The sequence below is a fragment of the Marmota flaviventris genome, chromosome 1 (genome assembly GCF_047511675.1).
Source record: "Marmota flaviventris isolate mMarFla1 chromosome 1, mMarFla1.hap1, whole genome shotgun sequence".
Taxonomy (NCBI): Eukaryota; Metazoa; Chordata; class Mammalia; order Rodentia; family Sciuridae; genus Marmota; species Marmota flaviventris.
Window position 1 is genome coordinate 214,673,500 of NC_092498.1, and position 22,463 is coordinate 214,695,962.

Consider the following 22,463-nt stretch of genomic DNA (forward strand, 5'->3'; position numbering starts at 1 on the left):
AACATGAAAATACGTGAAGCTCAGATAGTAGAACCTCCAAATTGGTTAAACTGGAAAAGGGTAAGTGATCATATCTTAAAAATAAAAGTTATTTTTACACTCTGTGCAATAGTTTCATTTAAAATTTTCTGTTTTCATAAAGAGGAACTGTTAAGACAAGGAAGGTAGCTCCTGGGTCAGCCCAGGCCTGTGCTTCCTTCCCAGATTCCTCATCTCCAGCACACACAGAGGACATCCCAGTCCTGCAGGGAGGGGTTTGGGGAGGAAAGATAAGGGGAAGCTGACCAACACCTCTCCTCCACACCACAATTTTGTAATTCTATTTGAGAGGCAGAATTCATGCTCAAGAACAAAAGATTGCTGCCCTTGTACAGACAGAGGACACTAGCAGAATTACAGCTGCACTGAGGAGTTTTGTGATGAGCCAAAGAAGCTTCTCAATGATGACAGCTAGGAAAGGGCCCTAAGGAGGACTCGGTTTTGACCATCTTCTGCTTGTATTTCCCTCCCAGCTTCACCAGTATGGAACTTTAGTGACTCCTGCCTTATTTCCAAAGTACAGTCTAAGAGACCTTGGGACTTTGCTGGTATTATTGATGGAAGATGTTTGTCCTCTCCTGGGTGGTCACAGAGGATATGTCCTCTCAAGGGCAGAGGGACAGTGCAGCGCTGATCTCTGTGCTGCAGCATAATCTCTGAGGGACCCTCAGCTGTTGTTTCCTAACTGGTCACACACAGGGTATCTGTAGTTCCTGTTTCTCAGGGGCCTCAAATTCCAAAGCTCCTCATAAGGGAAATGTTGATACTGTGATTTGGATCCTAAGCAAATGCAATTCCTTCAAGACCAATAATCTAGAAGGGAAATTCAGGATGGCTGATCCCTTGCTTTGCCAAGCCAAGGCACTCCTCTCCCCCTCTTGTCACCTGTCTGTTGACTTCCACTTCATGTCCCATGCATGTCCCACCCTTCTCTAACTCGATTTCAGAGATCATTTTTAGACACAATCAATGGCATATCTGAAGCCTGATGGTATCTTAAGGTGTAGCAGCCTAATCTTACACATGGATATACAAATATATTTACATATATAGCTAAGATTGTAAAAATGCCAACACTCAAAGGAATTTCTCCCTCAAAGCTACTGATTGTTTACTGAGAATGCATCTTCATTCTGTGTATTTGGTGCAGCGGATTCTAATCTACTCTCTGTAGTCAGTTCTGACTGTGATTAAGAGAGATATGTGTGTAATCCCTGTTTAGTTTCATAACCGCCTTTTCAAATTTCAACACAATAGTTTTGGAAAAAACTTTTCTTCATATCAGGTGATCATAGGTGAACCTTAGGACTTGATTTTTACTGTAGTTATGAGACATTATGACAACAATGGCCAAGCAGTTGTCTGCTGGCTGTTTATCCATCTCCCAGATCACACAATAAGATTTCAATCATAATTAACAAGTGAAGACAGTACTCTGTGCTAATACTTAAAAATGTTATATTAAATGAATTCAATATTATCTTGCATTTATAGATATCTTTTGCTGCATGCTAAATCTTTCTTTAAGAACTTTTAAAATTTCATATATATATATATATATATATATATATATATATATATATATATATATCATATGACACAATCAATGGCATATATTAAGCCTGGTGCTATCTTGAGGTGTAGCAGCCTTACACGTGGTATACAAATATATTTGCATATGTAGCTAAGATTATAAAAATGTCATATGACATATATATATATATATATATATATATATATATATATATATATAATCTCACACCAGTTGTGTCAAAATGGCATTATTACTGAACTTGAATTTTGAAAATGAAACCTGTGTTTCAACAAGATCACTAGAATTCTCTATAGATGAGAGAGAGAGAGAGAGAGAGAGAGAGAGGATGTATTTTAGAATTATTTATGTGAAGCCCCAGTTTTACTATTTCAAAATTTCAACAAGTGAAATTTTTTAAGCAATATACCATAGTCAAAAAACAAAACAATGACAAATAAAACAAAACACATTTTTGCTCAACTCTCAGGGTTTTCTCCTTATTCTTTTCTAATAAGTTTGTTCTAAATCATATTTATGCAGGTATAATTTACATGCAGTGAAATAGACCTTTTTAGATGTATAATTGCATGAATTTTCCATCAGTATTGTTGAGATAGAGAATATGTCTATTATCCTGTTACCCAAACTCAGACACTGGCAACATTTTATCTGTCCTTTTCCAGAATGTTACCTAAATACAATTATATATTATATATCTTTTTAAGTATATACTATATATCTTTTTAAGTCTAGCTTATTTCATTTAAATAATGCATTTCAGATTTGTCTATGATATTGCGGGAATTGGTAGTTTGTTGCTTTTTATTGGTTTGATTTGTAAAGTGGCATTTCCCTTATACTGTAGCACCATAGTTTTTTATTTATGGGTTGAAGGGCACTATATTATTCCAGCTGATTACAGCTACTGTTACTTTTGTACATTGATCTTTAAATGGACATTTACTTTCATTTTCTCAAGCAAATACTTCAGAGCAGTATTGTTTGGTTTTATGATAGTTGTATTCATCATTTTGTAAAGAATTGCTTGTTTACAAAAGTAATGATATTTGTTTTCATTCTCATCTGAAATGTATCATAATTCCTGATGTCTTATATCCTTACCAGCAGCTGATATTGATGTCAATTTTTATAGGTATATAGTACTGTCTCATTGTGGTTTCAGTATTTATTTCCATGTTGGTAATAATGTTTAGCATCTTTACATATGCTCATTCATCACCCTTAAAGCTTCTTTTGTGAAGTGTCAAATCAAACCACTTACCTATTTTAGTTTTTGCCTTGTTATAATTAGAGACTCATTTGTGTATTTGAACATGAATCCTTTGTAAAATATGTGTTTTACAAATATTTTATCTCAGACAGTTTCTTGTCTTTTCATTTTCTTAAAAGTGCCTTTTACAGAGTAACCATGTTAACTTATTAAAGTTTAACATCATTTTTTAAAAAATGGCATTGTTATGTCAGACTACCCCTTAGCCCCATTTACATCAAATTCATGAAAGAAAAAATGTAAAAAGAGATAATTTATTTCATAAAGCAAGACAAAATCTCCTGTATGCCACAAAATTCACTATGACATAAAGGGTGCTTAGGTTGAAGCCAAGGAACTCAACAGATTTATGCCCAGAAGGAAGAAGTTACCATGTCCAGGCAATAAAGTCTAAATGCACAGGAAGAGCTTAGGTGCTTAAAGGCAAAGCCAAAGGGTTGCTTCAGGGTTAGGGAAGTGTGTGAACAGAGGTGTTAGACACAGCCTGAACTCACATATGTGGACTTAAAAGAGCTGAAGATTTCAGAAAAGCCACTCAGAAGCAACAGACTTCTGGCTGGATTGATGGTATTCATGGTATTATTAATATCACAAACAGAATACATTAAAATGAATTCAGAAGTGTCAACTGAATAGTGAATATATCTGGGAAATATAACTGGGAATATAACTGGGAATCTGAAATAAATCACATTAAATCTAAGCATTTGTAGGCATCAACTAAACACATGCAAAAGGAGACATGCACATGAAGAATAAGTTTGCAATATACACGAATAAAAATGACTATAATTACAATTATAAAGGAAACATTAGCAATTAGTTTTAAGATGGATAAGAAGCTCAATGGAAAAAAAAGAATAAATACACATTTTTAATAAGCGAGAAACATGACCCATTCTATATAAAACAACTCTGAACTTCATCAAAAGAGAAATGGAAATTAATTGTAGTTTCATACACATTAGATTGTCAGGAAAAGTGACAAAGTTGTGGTGATGAAGAGAAACACCCAAAATATCTACTGGTGAGGTAAAACAGTTCAACCACTTTGGACCTGCCTGATAGTGAATAGTTTAATACGTATTCTCCTATCATCAATAATTCCACACAAGGTATATAACTGACTTTTCTTACCTTCAGAAGACAGAGAGAGAATATTTAACTAGCTTGATTTACAATAGCAAAAAAGAAAAAAATAATCAAAATTTCTACAACCCAGGAGGTACTTCTTATTTTCAATGTCACAATAAAAACTTAAGAAATGGTGCTTGAAAATGAATAAATATTTGATAAACATAATTTTTTTGATTCTGAAATACAGGATGAGAGTAACTATAGACATGGAATTCATGTACTAAATTTGAAGTTTTAACAGGATCAAAAAGGAGCACATTTATGTAATACATTGTACTAGGAGATCTATCGGGGTGACAAAATGCAGTAGAGTCCTGTGAAAATGTCAGTGTATAGAGCAATAGTGACTAAATACTGGCCATCGAGTCCTGGCTGTATTGATGCTATCCCATGGTGACCACGCCTCCTCCTTTTCTCATGTCTTCACCACTTGTCTTAGAAGAAAACACGGGATTACACTTAATGTGATCCAGGAGAAACTCCTTCCCAGCAAATCCTCTTTCCTCAAACAAGTAATGTTCACCCAATTATCATATAAGTTAAAGTTAAATTATTGGGACAGAATCTGAACATATTTTGAGGACCAGCATTCAGTTCACTGCAGAGATGCAGTATGGTTGGTCCATGGAAATGTTACCCATCCATTGATCCAAGGAAGAACACTTGGTTAACTATTTCTAGAATCAGGTCCAGGTGCAACACCTGAATTTCCTGCTATCAGTTGTTGACCTGAAAGAGAATAAAGCCTAGGAAAAGACCACCTCATGGAGAGTGATGAAAGTTGTACATTCTTTGGGTACATTCCATACCTCAGAAGTCTCTGTAAGGAAGGATAATTCTCTTTACTATCAGAGCATACTCATCTTAGACTTCCTTTTTTAAAAAAAAATTAGGACTGAAGAAAACTTCATTGGTGGGTTTCAACCATTTCACAGTGATCTCAAACCACTGAGATTATCTAATTATGTTGAGCTTGTAGAAGATGATAATCAACATTCTATTTTTGCCTCTGAAAAGGTCTCAGAATTGTTTTGTCGGCTGGGAATAGCCACCGCTTTGCTTCACAGTAGGACTAAAATTAGGAGTTAATGCACACAACCCCAAGCACATGATCACGTGGGGTCTCTTCTCTAGATATGATCCCAGCTCTGCTTTAGCATCTACCTGGCCCTTCTCCTCAAACTTGCTTTTTTCTTAGAGGGCAACAATATAATATATTCACTAAAACTAGAACCCCTTCTGCAGGTACTCTTTCTATGAGAGCTGACCAATTTCTTCTGTGAAACAAGTTATGTTCAGATGATTAAAATTATGCATCTAACTTCACAAAATGAGACAGAGAGAAAAGCCAGGGCTCAAGTCAAGTTAAAATGTACCTGGTTATTAAGTTACCTTATCATGTTAAAAGAATGTAGTGAGAAAAGTCAGATATTCTGGAAATCAGGAACCTTGTCATTGTGACTTCTTTTACAAACCAACAAATGACGTGTCAGAGAAGAGAAACAGTCCTTCTGACGAGCTTCCTCAAGGCCTGCTTTATGTCCCTGTTCCTCAGGCTGTAGATAAAGGGGTTCAGCATCTGAGGGACCACAGAGTACATCACAGAAGCCACTGCAGTCTTCCTAGGGGCGTCAGTCACCCCAAACCTGTCCCATAGAACAAGGAGACAACTGACAGGTGAAACCCACAGGTGAAAAAGGCTTTATGCTTTCCTTCCAATGATGGCATTCTCAAGACAGAAGACACAATGTGAACGTAAGAGAAAATTATCCCAGAGAGTGGAATACCAACAAATATGCAAGGTGGAGCATGTATCCAGATGTTATTAATGAGGGTGTCAGAACAGGTCAGCTTGATGACCTGAGTGAGTTTACAGAAGTGGGGCATCTCCAGGCTGTGCAGAAGGACAGACACAGCACCATCAGACAGTGCAACAGGGCATCCACCATGCTGATGGTGATACCAGAAACAGCAGGACACACAGCCAGGGGTTCATGATGACTATGTACCTAAGGGGAGGACAAATGGCCATGTAGCAGTCATAGGCCATCACTGTAGGGAGACAATTTTCCATGTCAACGAAAACTAAGACAAAACAGACCTGTGATGAGGCTGCACATCACGTTGGGAGCATCTGGTAAAGCAAACGGCAGGAGGCTAAAGAGGAAGAAGGTGTGGCATCCCTCTCTCCCCTTCAAGAGCACAGGTAAGTGACCCAACTTCTTCCAACTAGGTTCCACCTCTTAAATCATGACACCAAGAAAGCATCAGAATCTGGGGACCAAGCCTTTAATACATTGGCCATTGAGCACATTTCAGACCCAAATTATAGCAGCTGGGGACTCTGAGGAGATGGGTCCTAGGAAATGTCTACCTCGTGTAGAACTCAATGAAGCACTAATCCCTGACACTATGCGTTCCCTCTATCTCAACTCATTGCAATGAACAGTAGTTCTCTTCATGGTCTCACCTTATTAGAGTGAGGGTCTCATTTTCCTATGACAACAGAATCTTATGTCAACAGAAGGTCAACTCACAGATAAAGTCCAAAATCTCAAATATCTCAAAACTGTGTAATTTTTGTAAATAATGAAACTGAGTAGGGAGGCTGGTAACACTACATCAGAAAGACACAGTTTTCCAGGGCAAACCTCACTTGTTATTTAATGGAGTATTTAATGTCAGTTTTTGTCCTCACTGTAGGTCTACATGTGGGATGACGCCCACTGGCCCTGACCATGAGCTCAGGTCGGGAAGCTAGTCTGCAGACGCTCACACAGCCTTCTGTAACCCGCCCTTGACCCACCCACTGGTCCAGCACTCTTTCTTCTGAAACTGATCCTCAGCAATTACTAACATTGAACCACAGACTCGGACTCTGCTTCCATAATGGCACAGCAACAAAATGGAACCTTGAGATGGAAATCATTTGACAAAATCACATGTGAACAAAATCAGTCAGGTTTAAAGTACAAGTGGAATGAACTTACACATCACATTATCTAGTCGTGGTGGAAGAACGCAGTAACAGAAGCATCAGGCATTCTGGCTCACCAGTATTCCTGTCCCTTTAACACATTCTCTAATCCTAAGCCCAAAGTCACAGCAAAGGTATCCCAGTGAAGAGCTGACCCAGGGCTCCCTTCATTTCTCTGTTCCTCAAGCTGTAGATGAAGGGGTTCAGCATTTGAGGGACCACATTGTACATCATTGAAGCCACTGCATTCTTAATGGAAGAGTCAGTCACTGCAGAGCTGCAATAAACTCCAAAACCTGTCCCATAGAATAAGGACACAACCGAGAGGTGAGACCCGCAGGTGGAAAAAGCTTTAGATCTTCCACTCCCTGATGGCATTCTCAAGATAGAGGAGACAATTTGAATATAAGAAAAAATAATCCCTAAGAGAGGGACACCAAAAAATATAATACCCACTGAATATTTCAGGAGGCTATTGACCAGAGTATCAGAGCAGGAGAGCCCAATGACCTGAATGAGTTCACAGAAGAAGTGGGGGATCTCCAGGTCTGTGCAGAAGGACAGCCGCAGCACCATGAGGGTGTGAAGTAGACCATGCAAAATGCTGATGAGCAGGGAGACCAGAACCAGCAGGACACAGAGGCAAGGTTTCATGATGACCATGTACCTCAGCGGGTAACAAATGGCCACATAGCGGTCATAGGCCATCACGGCAAGGACACAGTTTTCTAAACCACCGAAAATCAAGACAAAGCACAGTTGGGAGAGGCAACCTGTGTATGAGATGCTCTGAGTGTGTGTTTGGATGTTCGCCAGCATCTTGGGGATCGTGGTTGTACCCATACAGATGTCAGTGAGGGACAGGTTGGAGAGGAAGAAGTACATGGGGGTGTGGAGATGGGAGTCATTGCTGACGGCCAGGATGATGAGCAGGTTTCCCAGGATGGTGACCAGGTACATGGACAGGAACAGGCTGAAGATGAGGGGCTGCAGGGCTGGATCCTCTGTCAGTCCCAGGAGAAGGAATTCTGAAATGGCTGTTTGGTTTATGGGTTCCATGTTATATATGAATCTTATGGAAAAGATGAGTAAGAATAAAGGGAATATCTCCTGGAGGAGCAGAAATGGTATCACCTGGTGAATGGTAGAACTGATAGAAACTCTAGAAATGAACACTCTTGATGCCACTCTGGAGAGAATGTTTGAAAAGATCTGAGGATGAGGAGCAGTGGTCTATGTTTTATCACACAGTATAGATGAATTCGATATTTCTAAGTTTTTTTTTTGTTGTTGTTTTTTAAACAGTGCCTTAAAAGTAAAGAAAAAATTCTGATTTACATTGTGAACCTACATGGATATTCTGATCTTTCCTCTGGCCTCTTTCTGCCTCCATTTCTCTTTCATCTTCCCCTCCAATACCTGCATTCATAACCAACCTTTTTCACAATGTGCCAAGTGCTTAGACCGTAAGAACGATAAGACATGGTTGTTCCTTCAGAATTAGTCCATGCATTGAATCAAAAAGAAAGATGAGGACAAACATCGAATCTATCTTCTAGAGCCACAGTCCCTAACTTGGGCATGCCTCAGAATCATTCAAACAGCTCACCAAACAGCTCACCAAATTACAGATTAGTTAGTTCATGCTTCAGCCTCAGGGGCCGGTAAGAATGTGTACAAAGTACATAGCATATTTGGCAGATACAGGGACAGGGTCACGCTCCAGTTGTCTGCAAAAGTGACTCTCTTAACTAGTCTGTCTAGAGCCCCTGGACAGTACAAGATTAGCTCCAAACTGTTCCCTCGGGTCTCACAATTTTTCTTTAGAATCGTAGCTGTTTCTTGTTGAAAAAAGTCCAAGCATCCTTTCATTTCAAGGTGTGTCCTGTTGTACACAGGGTTAATTTTAGCAGGTGGAGGATGTCCAACCAGGTGGACAGGAGCAAAGATGAGACAATGTCCCCTTCAAATGTGCAGCTCATGAGATTCTCCATTGGAAACACAAGCAGTGTGTGTTCTAGCAATAAATTCTAAGAGAAGCGGGTGCATGTTGATGACATTCTCTTTCTCATCCCAAGGGAACTCCTTCCCTGAGGAGCTGGGTAATGTATCACTATCTAAAACAAGAGAGCAAACAACAATAACTAAATGACAAATGAAATTCAGAGGTGCCCACAAAGACAGACGGAAGTAAAAACATTTGCCCTTCAAAAGACAGAGACTTACAACATAACAGACTTGTTATATATTCCACTACATTTTTACAACTTAATTTACTTTAACATTCTTTAACTGACAGGTGTCCTGGTTACTACCTGTATTCATGACTACATATATAATATAAAGCCTTGTGTAGTGGACACGCCCACATTCAAGATGGCACTCCTGAGAAGGGAAGAAGATGAAATGAGAGGTGAGGAGACCAAGGTGGTCAATTTAGTATGCTTCTTATTTTATTATTTCATTTTTTAAAAAGACCTGAAAGGATAGAACATAATGTTAAAATTGGATTTTTGTGGAAAAAAGGAGACGAGTGGCCATGTTTGAGGTGGTGTTGTTAATTGAACTCTCTCTGCTATTCCAACTCAAAATATTTGGCAGCTCTGGAAAGCGAACCATAAGGACTAGAAAGCTTCTTGGTGAGCCCCTCTGTGTCTACACCTCAGAGCCCAGAGCCCTCATAGTCCTGCTAGAGGGATAGAACAAAAGCTCTCTGTATATTGAAGCACCAAGAACCAGCAAAGGGAATAATTAGTATGAGCTGAACTCTATATCCTTAAAACTCAAATGTTGAAATCTTAATTCCCATTTAGAGAAGATGTGACTGTATTTGAGATAATGCATTGAAACGATCAGTTCATACAAAGTCACAGGGTGTCCCTAATCCAATATGACTGGTGTCCTCCTAAGAGATTAGGACACAGGCACACACACAGAGAAGTCCACGTGAAGACACAGGGAGAAGACAGTCAGCTACCAGGTGAGGAGAGAGGCCTCGGGAGGAGCCAACCGTGCTGACACCCTGATCTTCATACTTCTAGTCTCCAGACTGTGAGAAGATAAATCTCTCTCGTTCATCCACCCAGTCTGGGGCATTTTCTTATGGCAGCCCTCACAAACTGACAAAAACCCACCTACCACACAAAAATAAAAAATAAATAAGTGAAAATATTTTGAAAGAAGCATCACCAAGAAGGGACAGATTTTGATTTGGAGGAAAATGTCCCTGCAGCTGTCCAGAGAGAGCAAGTGCCCAGCAGAATGGGCGCTGCTTGGATATTGGTGAAGAGAATGTGTCAGGAAGGTGGACTCAGGCAGCAGCCCCCCCCAGCCCCCCATGGGGACCTGCTTCTCCTCATCCTCTGCCTGCACACTCCTCATGGCTTCCCTGGGAGGAAAGTGGAGCAAAACACCTGCCCTAGTGTCCAAAGCCTTCAGGGACAGTGAGCTCCTGGGTGACTTCCCTGAGAAGGACCCAGCACCTCACCTGAAAGTGGAGACAGAAATGTGTCCTCAGGATGGAAGATACACTCTGAGCCTGTGGGCTCCAGATCAGGGAGGACCATCACTGGGAGAAGGCACAGCTGCTGCCTCCTGATTCCCATGGCTTCTGAGTGAGGTTTTCACCAGCTGACACCTGCAGTCTCTGTATCCCTCAGGACTCAATATCCACAGCTCCTCATTATACCAGAAATGTTACTATTATTCTGATCCCAGGAGTGAATGTCCTTAAAGACCAAGTCTGTTGAAGAGAGGAAATCAGGATGGCTGATTTTCTGACCCACGAGGCCAGGCATACGTCATCCAATTTTCCCCAATGCTTCTGCTCACCTCCATTTCACATACCTTGAATACCAAACACATTGAATTTTATGATGAATATCCACCTCCCATTTTACATATCCCCATCCATTTCATCTTATCAGGAAGCCTAATTAAATTTTAGGTGTGAAAATATAACTTCCATATACATAGGCACACACAATAGAATTGTAAATAGGTCTAAGATGTTGCAAAATTGCATAAAAAGATATTTCTTCTTAAGTGTATTAATGCTTCTTAAACCTTAATTTTTGTTCTACTTATTTTGTACAGAAGATTCTCATCTGGTTTTGTTTGATACTTCTGGCTGCATTAAAAAGGACTATTGTTTCCTAATTATCATTTATGAATACTTTTCCAATTCAGTCCCAATATTTTCAATGGATAGTTTTCTTCACCTTAGGGGACTGTAAGCTGAAAGTATGGTTCTATGCATTTAATTCAGGTGTGAATTCATTCATAATATCACTACAAAGCCAAGTTGCATGCAAATTGTTTTATTAGGTCACTGTAAGATGGATGCCCAATTCAGACAAGATTAATACGCTGAGGTAATAAACCAAAGTACCCTGCCTCCTAAAAATTATTAAAATTACTTCAGAAAATAAAATCCAGCAAGGAATGAAAAGGGATAATGGATTCTTTCAAGTTTGGTTTTGCTCCAGGAATGCAAGGTTGGTTCGTTCTCTACAGAATCACATCAGTCATCACTGAACCCTTTTCAGTTCTGCTCAAACATCAGCCACTCAATGAAGCTTCCCCTACGCTATCACTGTACAAAAAGTACAATACTTTAATATGTTCTTATCCTACTTCCTGATGCATTAGTCAGCATCTAACAGACTATAATTTTCTTGGGCTATTGGAGAAATATATTAGGGTATGTACATGAGTTCTATTCCTATGGAAGAAACAGGATGCAAACAAGATTAGGAAAGGGATAAACCAATGAAATTAACACATTTGCTGGTAAATAGATAGAACTGGAGACTATGATGCTAAGTGAAGTAAGCCAGACTCACAAAGTCAAGGGTCAAATGTTTTCTCCAACATGAAGAAGCTAGTCTAAACTTGATGGGTGGGGATAGAGAAACAGAGGAAAGAAATGCAGGAAAGAATGCCATCAAAATGAAAGAAAGATCAAGGGAATAGAAGAGGATTGAGGGGAGGAAGAAGGGATAGGATAACGGGAAAACAGCGGGATGAATCTGACCTAACGTTCCAATGTATACATATGAATATATGATAGTGAATTTCACCATTATGTATATCCACAAGGTACTATTTTTTTCCAAAAGTAAATAAATAGAAATATCAAAGTAGAGGAAAGGAAATAGGGGGGAGGAGGAGTGGAAGGGTAAGGGAAAGTACAGGGGACTTAATTGCAGAAAACTCTACTATGTGCATTTATAATTATGTCAAAATAAATCCTAATGTTATGTATAGCTATTATGAACCAATGTAATTTTTATAAAATCTATACAATAAAACTTCTATAATAATAACAATGAAAGGGAGAAACTGAACTGTAACATTCTCTCAGTGTCAGTGCCCACTGGAATTATGGAGATGAGAGGTACCTTCTGAAGTTTCCCAACTTGTGGCAAATGGGCCAGACCTTTAATGTTTCGTTGATTAGTCATTGGTTGCAGACCTTGGGTGCAGTCTCTCCCTTCTGCTGAGGCAGTCCAAGAACCGGGCTGCCAATGAACAGCTATCTGCCAGGTGCACTCCCAAGGTGGGGCAGTAATTCCCTCCCCCTGACAGCAGATCCAGGTGTACATCAGTGTCCATGCCACCTGCCAGCTCTTGCCTTCATAGATGAATGAACTCTCCCTGAGAACAAGGATTTGTACCAAGTTTTCTTATATCCTCAGTGTGCAGAATAGGACCTGGCTGTATTGTGTTTTTTGTGGATGAATGAATGAATAATAAAAATAACTTCTAGGAAAATAATTATTCTCATTACTTCTGGAATTCAATCAGCACATCACAGTGTCTTCTCCACGCGTATCTCTCTGGGATTGATTTTTCTCTATTCATGGGTGAGTATATTTATCAATCAGCTAGAGTTGCTCTCACAAAATATCATGGACTAGGTGACTTAAACCACAAACATTTATTATCACAGTTGTGGAAAACTCACTAGAACTACTCAAAGGAGGAAGTTTGCACACTTGTATTCAATAAACCCACCCGCAAATAAAACCATCTTACATTTCTACCAGGAAACATGAAAGAGAATATTGAATCACCTCTATTCATGACAGCAGAAAAATGACTGTCTAAATTTCATCAGAAAGAACACCTGATTTTTATTATTACTATATATCACATAAAATTACAAAACCATCTCAAGTCACTGAGATAATTTTATTATGTGGATTTTATAAATAATGAAACTAAGCATGACCTTATAATGAAAATGAATGGACTAAACCCCCAAATATGATGAACTCTCAGAAATGCAATGATGAAAATGACAACAAAGACCCAGAAATCATTCATGACCTAGAAACTATAGCAAAGTCAAAAAGCAAGTGGATGTAACTGATTCTACAGGCAGATAAATATGGGTGATACCAATATACTGGATTTATACAAAAGCAGCCTTTTGATTTCCCAATTACCCAATTCAGGCTCTGCTGGATGGAATCAAAGAAAGGAGGTTGAAGTTAGAGACTGAATTATTTTGGAAACACTGCAGAATTGTTCAAAACCCACAGATGCAGCCTATATAAAAGGAGCCCTGGATTCCCCAGCACTTAGAAAAACTCTGGCTCCACTAATGAAATTTCTCTCAACCTCTGTCAGTATTGTAAGAATTCATGAAATTACATGAAGGCCCAAACACATAATCTGGAAAAGATCATTCTCTATAAACCTTCACTTCCAACATAAGTAACACTCACCCACTTGCCATATAGGTCTATATGCAAGAGTAAGAGGCTTTAGCAAAAGGAAGCATCATTTTGGAGGCTACCATTCACTGAGGACACAGATGTCTTCTGTGTGACTCCATAGAGAAAGCTGTTACCAAAACACAGAGAGATGGGCACTCATCTTTCTGGCTCTGGCCCCATGTCCAGGCACAGCATCCTCATTTGCTGCAACCACCTGGGGACTCTGAGGAGCACGTGTCCTGGCAGGAGGTCACCTCACGTAGGACTCAGTGAAGCCCAAATGCCTGAAACTACACATTTCTACTTCTGAATTCTTGGTAAGGAACAATAAATCCTTCCATTGTCTAGGTTTATCAGAGTTTCATTTTCTTTGTAAAATGACAGCTTCCCCAAATTACAAAACCATCTCAAGTCACTGAGATAATCTTATTATGTGGATTTTATAAATAATGAAACTAAGCATGACCTTATAATGATATGCTTTTTTAGGGAATGCCTCAGTAATTATGTAATTGAGTATGAAAGTGCGGTTCTCTTGCCTCACATTTGATCTACCTGTGAGATGCAGTGTATGTAGCCTTCCCGACCCATGAGATCAGGTTGAAGACAGTCTCCAGATATGATCTTAACCTTGTGCAAACCTTTCCATGTCCTGTCTACCTTCTACAACTCTCTGTCCTCCGAGACTGCTCCATAAAATATCACAAAAGTAAAAAAAAAAATACCCAACTCAGGCTCTGCTAGATGGAATCAAAGAAATGATGTTGAAGTTAGAGACTGAATTATTTTGGAAACACTGCAGAACTGTTCAAAACCCAAAGACAAGTTTGAAGTCCAAGTAGAAATGCACTTAGCTGTCATCTATCCTCCCAACCATATGATCACGGGAAACAGACTCTGCATCCCACCATGGGGCGCTTCATTATTTCCCAAAACACTCGTGTCCTCCAGCTTGCCTTTTTCTAAGTGTGTGCCACATAGAATCGGAAAAGTCCACAGCTCCAAGAAAGGGAAATGTGCTCAGATACTTGAAATCTTCTGTCATAAAAGAAAATTCAGGTTTCAAGTCAGGGAGAGGCAGCCTGGTCATGATTTTGTCTCATTTATTTTAGAAAAACTGTATTGATGGAGGAGACAGGAATTCTGGGTCACCAGAAATTCTGTCACTTTGATTTACTCTACAAACCTATATCCAAAGCAAGGACCCATCACAGAAAGGAAGCCATCCTACCCATGAGCTTCCTCAAGGCCTCTTTCACGTCCTTGTTCCTCAGACTGTAGATAAAGGGGTTCATCATCTGAGGGACCACAGAGTACATCACTGAAGCCACTGCAATCCTCCTGGGGGAGTCAGTCACTGCAGAGCTAATGTACACCCCCAAACCTGTCCCATAGAACAGGGAGACAACACACAGGTGAGACCCACAGGTGGAAAAGGCTTTGTGTTTTCCTCCTGATGATGGCATCCTCAAGACAGAGGACACAATGTGAACGTAAGAGAAAATGATTCCAGAGAGGGGAACTCCAAGAAATAGGAAAGATGCAACATAGATCAGGATGTTATCAATGAGGGTTTGGGTACAGGAGAGCTTGAGGAGCTGAGCAAGCTCACAGAAGAACTGGGGGATTTCCATGTCTGAGCAGAAGGACAGCCGCAGCACCATCAGAGTGTGGAACAGGGAATCCATGGTACTGATGAACGCAGAGAACAGAACCATCAGGACACAGAGGTGAGGGTTCATGATGGCTGTGTACCTCAGCGGGTAGCAGATGGCCACATAGCGGTCATAGGCCATCATTGCAAGGAGGAAATTTTCCAAGACTACAAAAAGGATGACAGAGCAGGCCTGGGCGAGGCAGCCTGTGTAGGTGATGCTCCGATCCTGTCTTTGGATGTTCACCAGCATCTTTGGGATCGTGCTTGAGCTCAAACAGATGTCATTAAAGGAAAGAGCAGAGAGGAAGAAGTACATGGGGGTGTGGAGGCGGGGGTCAGAGCTGATGGCCAGGATGATGAGCAGGTTCCCCAGGATGGTGACCAGGTACATGGTCAGGAACAGGCTGAAGATGAGGGGCTGCAGGGCTGGGTCCTCTGTCAGTCCCAGGAGAAGGAATTCTGAAACAGCTGTGTGGTTTGCGGGTTCCATGTACTTAATGAATCTGATAGAAAAGATGTGTGAAAAGATAATAAATTTTATGGACAGCAGCAGCCCTGGGGAAGATGACAGAAATGCAGATGCTTGGTTCACTCCAAACTTACTGCTGGTACCCTCCAGGGATGAGGAATAGCAGCAAGCTCTCTGGGTGGTTTATTCATGTTGAATTTTGCAAACCAATTAAAAAATCTTTCTCGTGGGCAATTTGAATTCAAGTGATTGTTCAGGTATATCCCTCTGAAAATGTTTCCCTCCACATCTCTTTACTCATTCCTCTTTTTTCTGTCCACACCCTCTATCAAAATAAAATTTACTGAATACACACTATTTCTGTGCCAAGTGCAGAGAATGAAACAAAGTAGAAGGTGTCAGGTTTCAAAATCATTTCGTGACAGTAAAAATTAAAAAGTGAGAATGGAATTTTGAAATCCTTCTAAAGCAAAGATTCTCTGGCTTTGTCTTGCTTCAGATCATCTAAAGATATTTCCAAACCGAGGAAGTGTTAATTCTTAACTATCATCTCCATTTACACACGAGGACACTTAGGTAAGGTGAGGTTATATCATGGATATGAGATCCCCAGTGCATGCTGGTAAAAATTGGGTTGGAACTCAGATACTCTGACTGCCTAGTTGATTCTTGAGTCACTGCCAGCAAAGCCTCAGAACTAGCATGCCTCCATGATCACTCAGTTCTCATGATTCTCCTTTGACATTTTAATGACTTCTTCCATACCAAAGCCTTTGGTCTTTCCCTTGCTTTCAAAGTAGCGATTGCTACCAGTGAAATTAATTAGAGCAGGTGGATAGTATCTGAGTGAAAATCAGAAAATGTTGCCTACATATTTGAAGCCCTGAAGACTCCCCACAGAAACACCCATCATCTCCTTTAGCAATTGATTCTAAGGGAAGTTGGGGAACGAGATCCTCTGTCTCATTAAGGGAGTTGTGGCCTTAATTCTATAGGTGTCACGTCATTTTTAGAGAAAAAGTGAAATGCATAGACATGTAAGAAAACAGACAAAAATAAAATACATTCCCTGATATTCAGAAATCAGAAGCTTGCAAGATAACACACACTTGTTCGTGAGCATTGTCATAGTCCTACAAGGACTTCCCTGTAGAGTAATGTCTCTGCCTTCAGGATGTGAAGAAAACTGGGCATGTCAGCACTTACCACTTGGTGCAATATTGCAGTCACGCACTCCAAATGTTACTGAGGCTCTAGAATGTCCTTTGTGAGGAGCAGCCGACATCAACCTTGTGGACAGCCTGGATGTTCTACCTGTAGGTACCTGTGTTCTGGAAACTGGATCAGGGAGGTGTTCATTACTTGATTGTGCTCATTATTTCCAGTGCATAAATATATCTAACCATTATTTGTACTCCTCACATGTCCATTAATTTTTTTTTCAATTTTACTACAATGAAGCTAGAAGGACAATAGTCGGTACAGTTCACGATGAGGAAAGACTAAAAGGAAAGCACCCAAATGCTGCTTGTCTTAGGGGACCCTCATGCTGACATTTCCTCTTGGTTTCTTTTTATTGTGAACGATCACAAATGGTGTTTATTCATTCCTCAGAAAGAGCCAGGTGTGGTGGTGCATGCCTGTCATCCCAGTGACTTGGGAAGCTGAGGCAGGAGGATCACAGGTTCTAAGCTAGCCTCAGCAACATAGCAAGGCCCTAAGCAACTCAGTGAGATCCTGGGTTAAGTCTCCAGTACAAAACAAACAAACAAACAAAACAGAAAAGAAGGTGAATGGTAAATGAAAATATCAGGGAATTATTTAATATTCTAAAACTCCCTCTGGGAATTATTGTTAGGTTAAAAAATAAGGAAACACCAATAAGTCCAATATTCATTTGGCATTGGAATGTGTTTAAATACATAGGTATTAAGATGAAGTAAATACTAAATGAATTGAAACATGGATCACTCTCCCAAAGCATTAAGAGACTTCACATACCTGTTTGGCTTATGTATGAATGTCGTTCAGCACCTCACCTGGCTATCGAAGATGGAAGATGTGTCCACAGGAAGTGAGGCCACCTGAATGACTCAGTGGTACCTGGTCAGGAAGGTTCATCTCTGGGAGGAGGCTCAGGTGCTGCTTCCTGGCTGGGGCAGAGCTGCTGAGTGGGGTGCCCCACCCTGACTCCTATAGTCTCTGTGTCCCAGGGGCTCAATATCCTGAGCTCCTCATTAAAGCAGCTACTTGACTATCATTCTGATCCCAAGGGTGCCGGTCCTTGAAGACCAACTCTGCAGGAGTGAGGGATTCAGAGTGCTGATTCCTGACCCCTGAGGCCCTGGTTGCACCACTCAGCCCTCAGCACTGTCTCTGCTCAGCTCATTGCCCCGCCCCTACTCACACAGCAGGTGGCCTCACTCTAAAGAATTACAGACTTCTTTAAACTACAAAGGAAACCATCACACCTTAATTAATGATTTAGGCATGCCTGATTCCGTTTTAGGTGTAAAGCTACTTCCGGTAACAAGGGGGTATACTTAACACACGTGTGAATCATTATGAAATATTTGTTGAACTATTTTTTCTCATACTTTACAAAGATTCTAATAGACTATCATTTATCACTGCTGACTATCAAAATGTAGACAGAGCTGTTACTTCCTGCATGAGTATAATTAGCACCATTACAATTCCATCATGACATTTTCGATACATTTTTTGTATTAGGTAACCTTGAAATTATGTTTTTTTGAAAAATTGATACTTCATGACAAAATCAGTGAGACTGAGTGCTACAGAGATGTACCAGTCACTCAGTACACTGGGCTAGATTTCACCCATCACTTAATCAGCGCAGGTGGCATTCCAGGTGAGTGTTCATTTTAAACTCTTTTACGTTTAAAGGCTTTAGCATTGCATATGTTGACTGATTCATTTGTAATGTATAAATTCTTTATTTTGGGAAAAGACCCTTTTAATTTTTCAATTTATTTTTTACTTATTTATTTTTTAAATTTATTTTTCTCAAATTTTCATTGCTGCATTACAATTATATGTAACAGCAGGGTTGTTGTTCCATATTTCTTCATGCACACAAGGTAACGACTTAAGTTGGTCAATGTCATGCCCTACTACCGCCCCTGTCTATCCCCACCTCCCTTCTCTAGGGCTTTCCCTCTACTCTGCTGGTCTCCTTTTTATGGAAAAATTCCTGGTCTTTCCAAGAATTGACTCGGGCAGAGGCAGTTGGGTTCAGATTACTTAGCCCACTTTCAGATCCTATCAGTGGAATGAACCAGGAGGATTTCCAGAACTCTTTTAAGTAAAAAAAAAAGATGATTTCTTGAGACTGCTATCTATGTGTACATCCATATCCACTGTAAGTGATATAGTTTGCCTCTTTTTCCAGCTTTTGTGCTCTTATTGCTTTTATTGTCCAGTTTTAGTTCTTCCAGAAAAGTACTAAATGATGATAATGGATGTGCCTCTTTTTTTTCCTTGATTTTAGTAGGATCTCTTTTTAAAAAAAAATTATTTTGTTTTAACTAGTTATACCTGACAGTGGAGTGCATTTATGCACTTTGATACATCCTCCATAGATGGTGTATAATTTCTCATTTTTCTGATGGTACATGTTATAGAATCACATTGGTCATGCAGTCATATATGTACATAAGGTAACCATGTCTGTGTCATTCTACCAGTAGGATCTCTTTTAATGCTTTGCTGGTGAGACTGACTGACTAGCTAGTGTCTAATACATCATGTTTAGAAGTTATGAAAATAAAACCTTAAATTTGTCATTATTTGAGGTTACATAATCATTTACCTAGGAAAAATCAAATTAACCCCCAATCTGTTAGAACTGATAAAAGAATATAGAAAGCTTGCCAGATAAGAGAACAACCTACAAACATGAATCATCTGAAATCTATGAGAAGATAGCATCATAGTGATTTTCCTCACCATGATAAACTTCTTCACTTTTAAAAAGAGAAATAATAGTTAAATTCTACAAAGACATATATGGGACTATAAGTAAGGTTCATGTATATTTTACTACACATTTTTAAAGTTAGTATCAGTCATAGGTGGTCAACATCATATCGTTTTCTTTTTTGATATATTAATACAAGGAAACACATTGAAATTTCCTTACATGCTTGGAATATCATTGTTCCCATCATAATTTTAAGTGTATTTCCTGATTATATTTCCTTAGAATATTCTCAGGTAGATTCATAAATGAGGATAATATGCATGTTCCAGTGGGGCTTCTCCAGGTCTGAGCAGAAGGACAGCTGTAGCACCATCAGACTATGCAGCAGGGCGTCCACAGTGCTGATGGACAAGGAGACCAGAACCAGCAGGACACATAGGCAGGGGTTCATAATGGCTGTGTATCTCAAGGGGTGACAAATGGCCACATAGCGGTCATAGGCCATTACTGCAAGGAGAAAATTTTCCATGAGTTTAAAAAATTATGATAAAGCCAACCTGGGTGAAGCAGCATACGTGGGTGATGGTCTGATCCTGCATTTGGATGTTGACCAGCATCTGTGGGGTGGTGCATGTTGTATAGCCAATGTCAGTGCAGGAGAGGCTGCAGAGGAAGAAGTACATGGGGGTGTGGAGGTAGGGGTCAGAGCTGATGGCCAGGATGATGAGCAGGTCCCAAGCACTGTGACCAGGTACATGGACAGGAACAGTCCAAAGAGGATTCGTTGCAGGGTTGGGTCATCTATCAGTCCCAGTAGAAGAATTTTTGAGAAAACAGACATGTTTCTAGCTTTCAAGTAGTTGAATAATCTGACAGATAAGATACAGTTAAAAAATAATAACATGAATGGACGGCAGCAGCAACATCAGTGAAGGTGTAAAAAAAATGTAAAGATTTAGCCCCCCTCCAGAGTTATGGGTGATAAATTCTGGAGATGAGGACTAGCCCTCCAGATGGTTTTGATATAAGCTGAACATTGAGAACCAGTTCATTAAAAACAAACACTTCATCATCTGTATCATGAGCTCTCACGAGTATCCAAGTAGTTCCCTTCTCCTTTCTCATTTGCTCCTTTCTGCTCAGCCTTCTTTTCCCCTGGAATCCCTTTATACAAGCCACTCTGGACTGGGTACCAATTCTTTCTCATGAATTGTGCTCAATGTTGAGAATAAAGAAAAGGATAAGGCTTTCAGACAGAATTGCCCATGCCTTCAAATAAACAAAAAGATGATAATGACTTCATTAGCTCCGTCTACTTGATCCATGGTTCACAAAGTCTGGAGTCTCTCAAAATCATCTGAAGACCTTGCCAAATCTACCCGTGAATACTCCTAGGTAAGGTGAGGCTGTGTCTTGGATGTGTGACACCCAGTGAGTGCCTTCAAGGACTGGGACAAACTCAGAATATCTCCCTGAGGAGCTAGATCTTGACCAGGCTCTGCCAATGACTCTGGGTGGCAGGAAGCAGCATTCCTGATGATCATTCCAACCTCACAATTTACCTTTGTCCTTTTAACATCTACTTCCTGAGCAAAGCGTAAAGACAGTCCCTGGCCTTCAAGGGTTTTTGACTTCTCCCCCATGAAATTAGTGGGTGGCATGGATCCAGGTGGACACAAGGAAATGTTGCCTCTAGGCCTGGAGCTCAGAAGACTGACCCGTGGAGCAGCGAGTCATTCTCCTTTAGCATTAATTCTAAGAGGAGCTGTGGAACTCCATCCATGGGATTCTGTGTCATCCCAAAGGAATTCTTCCCTTAAGGTAATAGGAACATAAGATTTTTAAAATAGAGCAACTAAATGAGAGAAAGACTGATGTGCACAACTCCTAAGAAAACAGAAGAGCACAGTGGCATACCCTGTAATCCCAGCGTCTCAGGAGACTGAGGCAGAAGGACCACAAGTTCAAAGTCAGCCTCAGCACCTTAGTGAGGCCCTAAGTTCCTTAATGAGAGCCTATCTCTAAATAAAATATGAAAAAAAGAAAGAAAACAGATGAAAATAAATGATAAAAATAAATTTCTGATTCTATGTTCTTCAGAAAACAGAGACCTCATAACACAGAATTATTACATATCTATGAGATACATATAATTGGTGTGCTACCAGGAATGTCCCTGTAGACCAGTGGTCTCTCTACAGGGTGAAACAAGATTGTTATAATTAGACATAATATTGGGCTCATACATTCTAATCTATGCTCCAGAACACACTTTGTGAAGGGAAAACATCTTCACTGTAAGAGAAGACCCGGTGTTCTCCATGTTCAATGGCCATGCTAATAAGCTGGATCGTGCTAACCATTTTGAAGTATATTTGTATATGGGATCCCAACACTGTACATCTGAAATATATGTTTTTCATTAAGTTATGCATGAATACGCTGAAAAAATTGGAGGATGATGTTAAATGAATATAACAAAAGCTGTCATCTCAGTGTATAGCATGTGGGACCCTAACATATTTCCTAGTGGGCTATTTTTTTCTGTCATAAATATTTATTCCTGACACCTCCCATTCCTCAGAAAAAGCAAGGTGTAGGGACAGATGAGGAAAGAAGTATGAGAACATAGTTGATAAATGCACATGTCAGGGAAGTATTTATTTGCGGAACTCCCCTCTGGGAATG

At 39.9% G+C, this 22,463-nt stretch overlaps 2 protein-coding genes and 1 pseudogene across 2 annotated transcripts; all 3 read right to left on the bottom strand.

Moving 5' to 3' along the window:
- Positions 1-5,490: 5,490 nt before the first annotated feature.
- Positions 5,491-6,889, bottom strand: LOC139702574 (olfactory receptor 7G2-like; annotated as a pseudogene).
- Positions 6,890-7,101: 212 nt separating this feature from the next.
- Positions 7,102-8,058, bottom strand: LOC114107466 (olfactory receptor 7G2-like). The gene has a single exon (XM_027954885.2). The coding sequence runs from the start codon at positions 8,035-8,037 to the stop codon at positions 7,102-7,104; it is 936 nt and encodes a 311-aa protein (XP_027810686.2). The 5' UTR covers positions 8,038-8,058.
- Positions 8,059-14,911: 6,853 nt separating this feature from the next.
- LOC114107523 (olfactory receptor 7G2-like) lies at positions 14,912-15,871 on the bottom strand. Its single transcript, XM_027954938.2, has one exon. The coding sequence runs from the start codon at positions 15,848-15,850 to the stop codon at positions 14,912-14,914; it is 939 nt and encodes a 312-aa protein (XP_027810739.2). The 5' UTR covers positions 15,851-15,871.
- Positions 15,872-22,463: the final 6,592 nt, after the last annotated feature.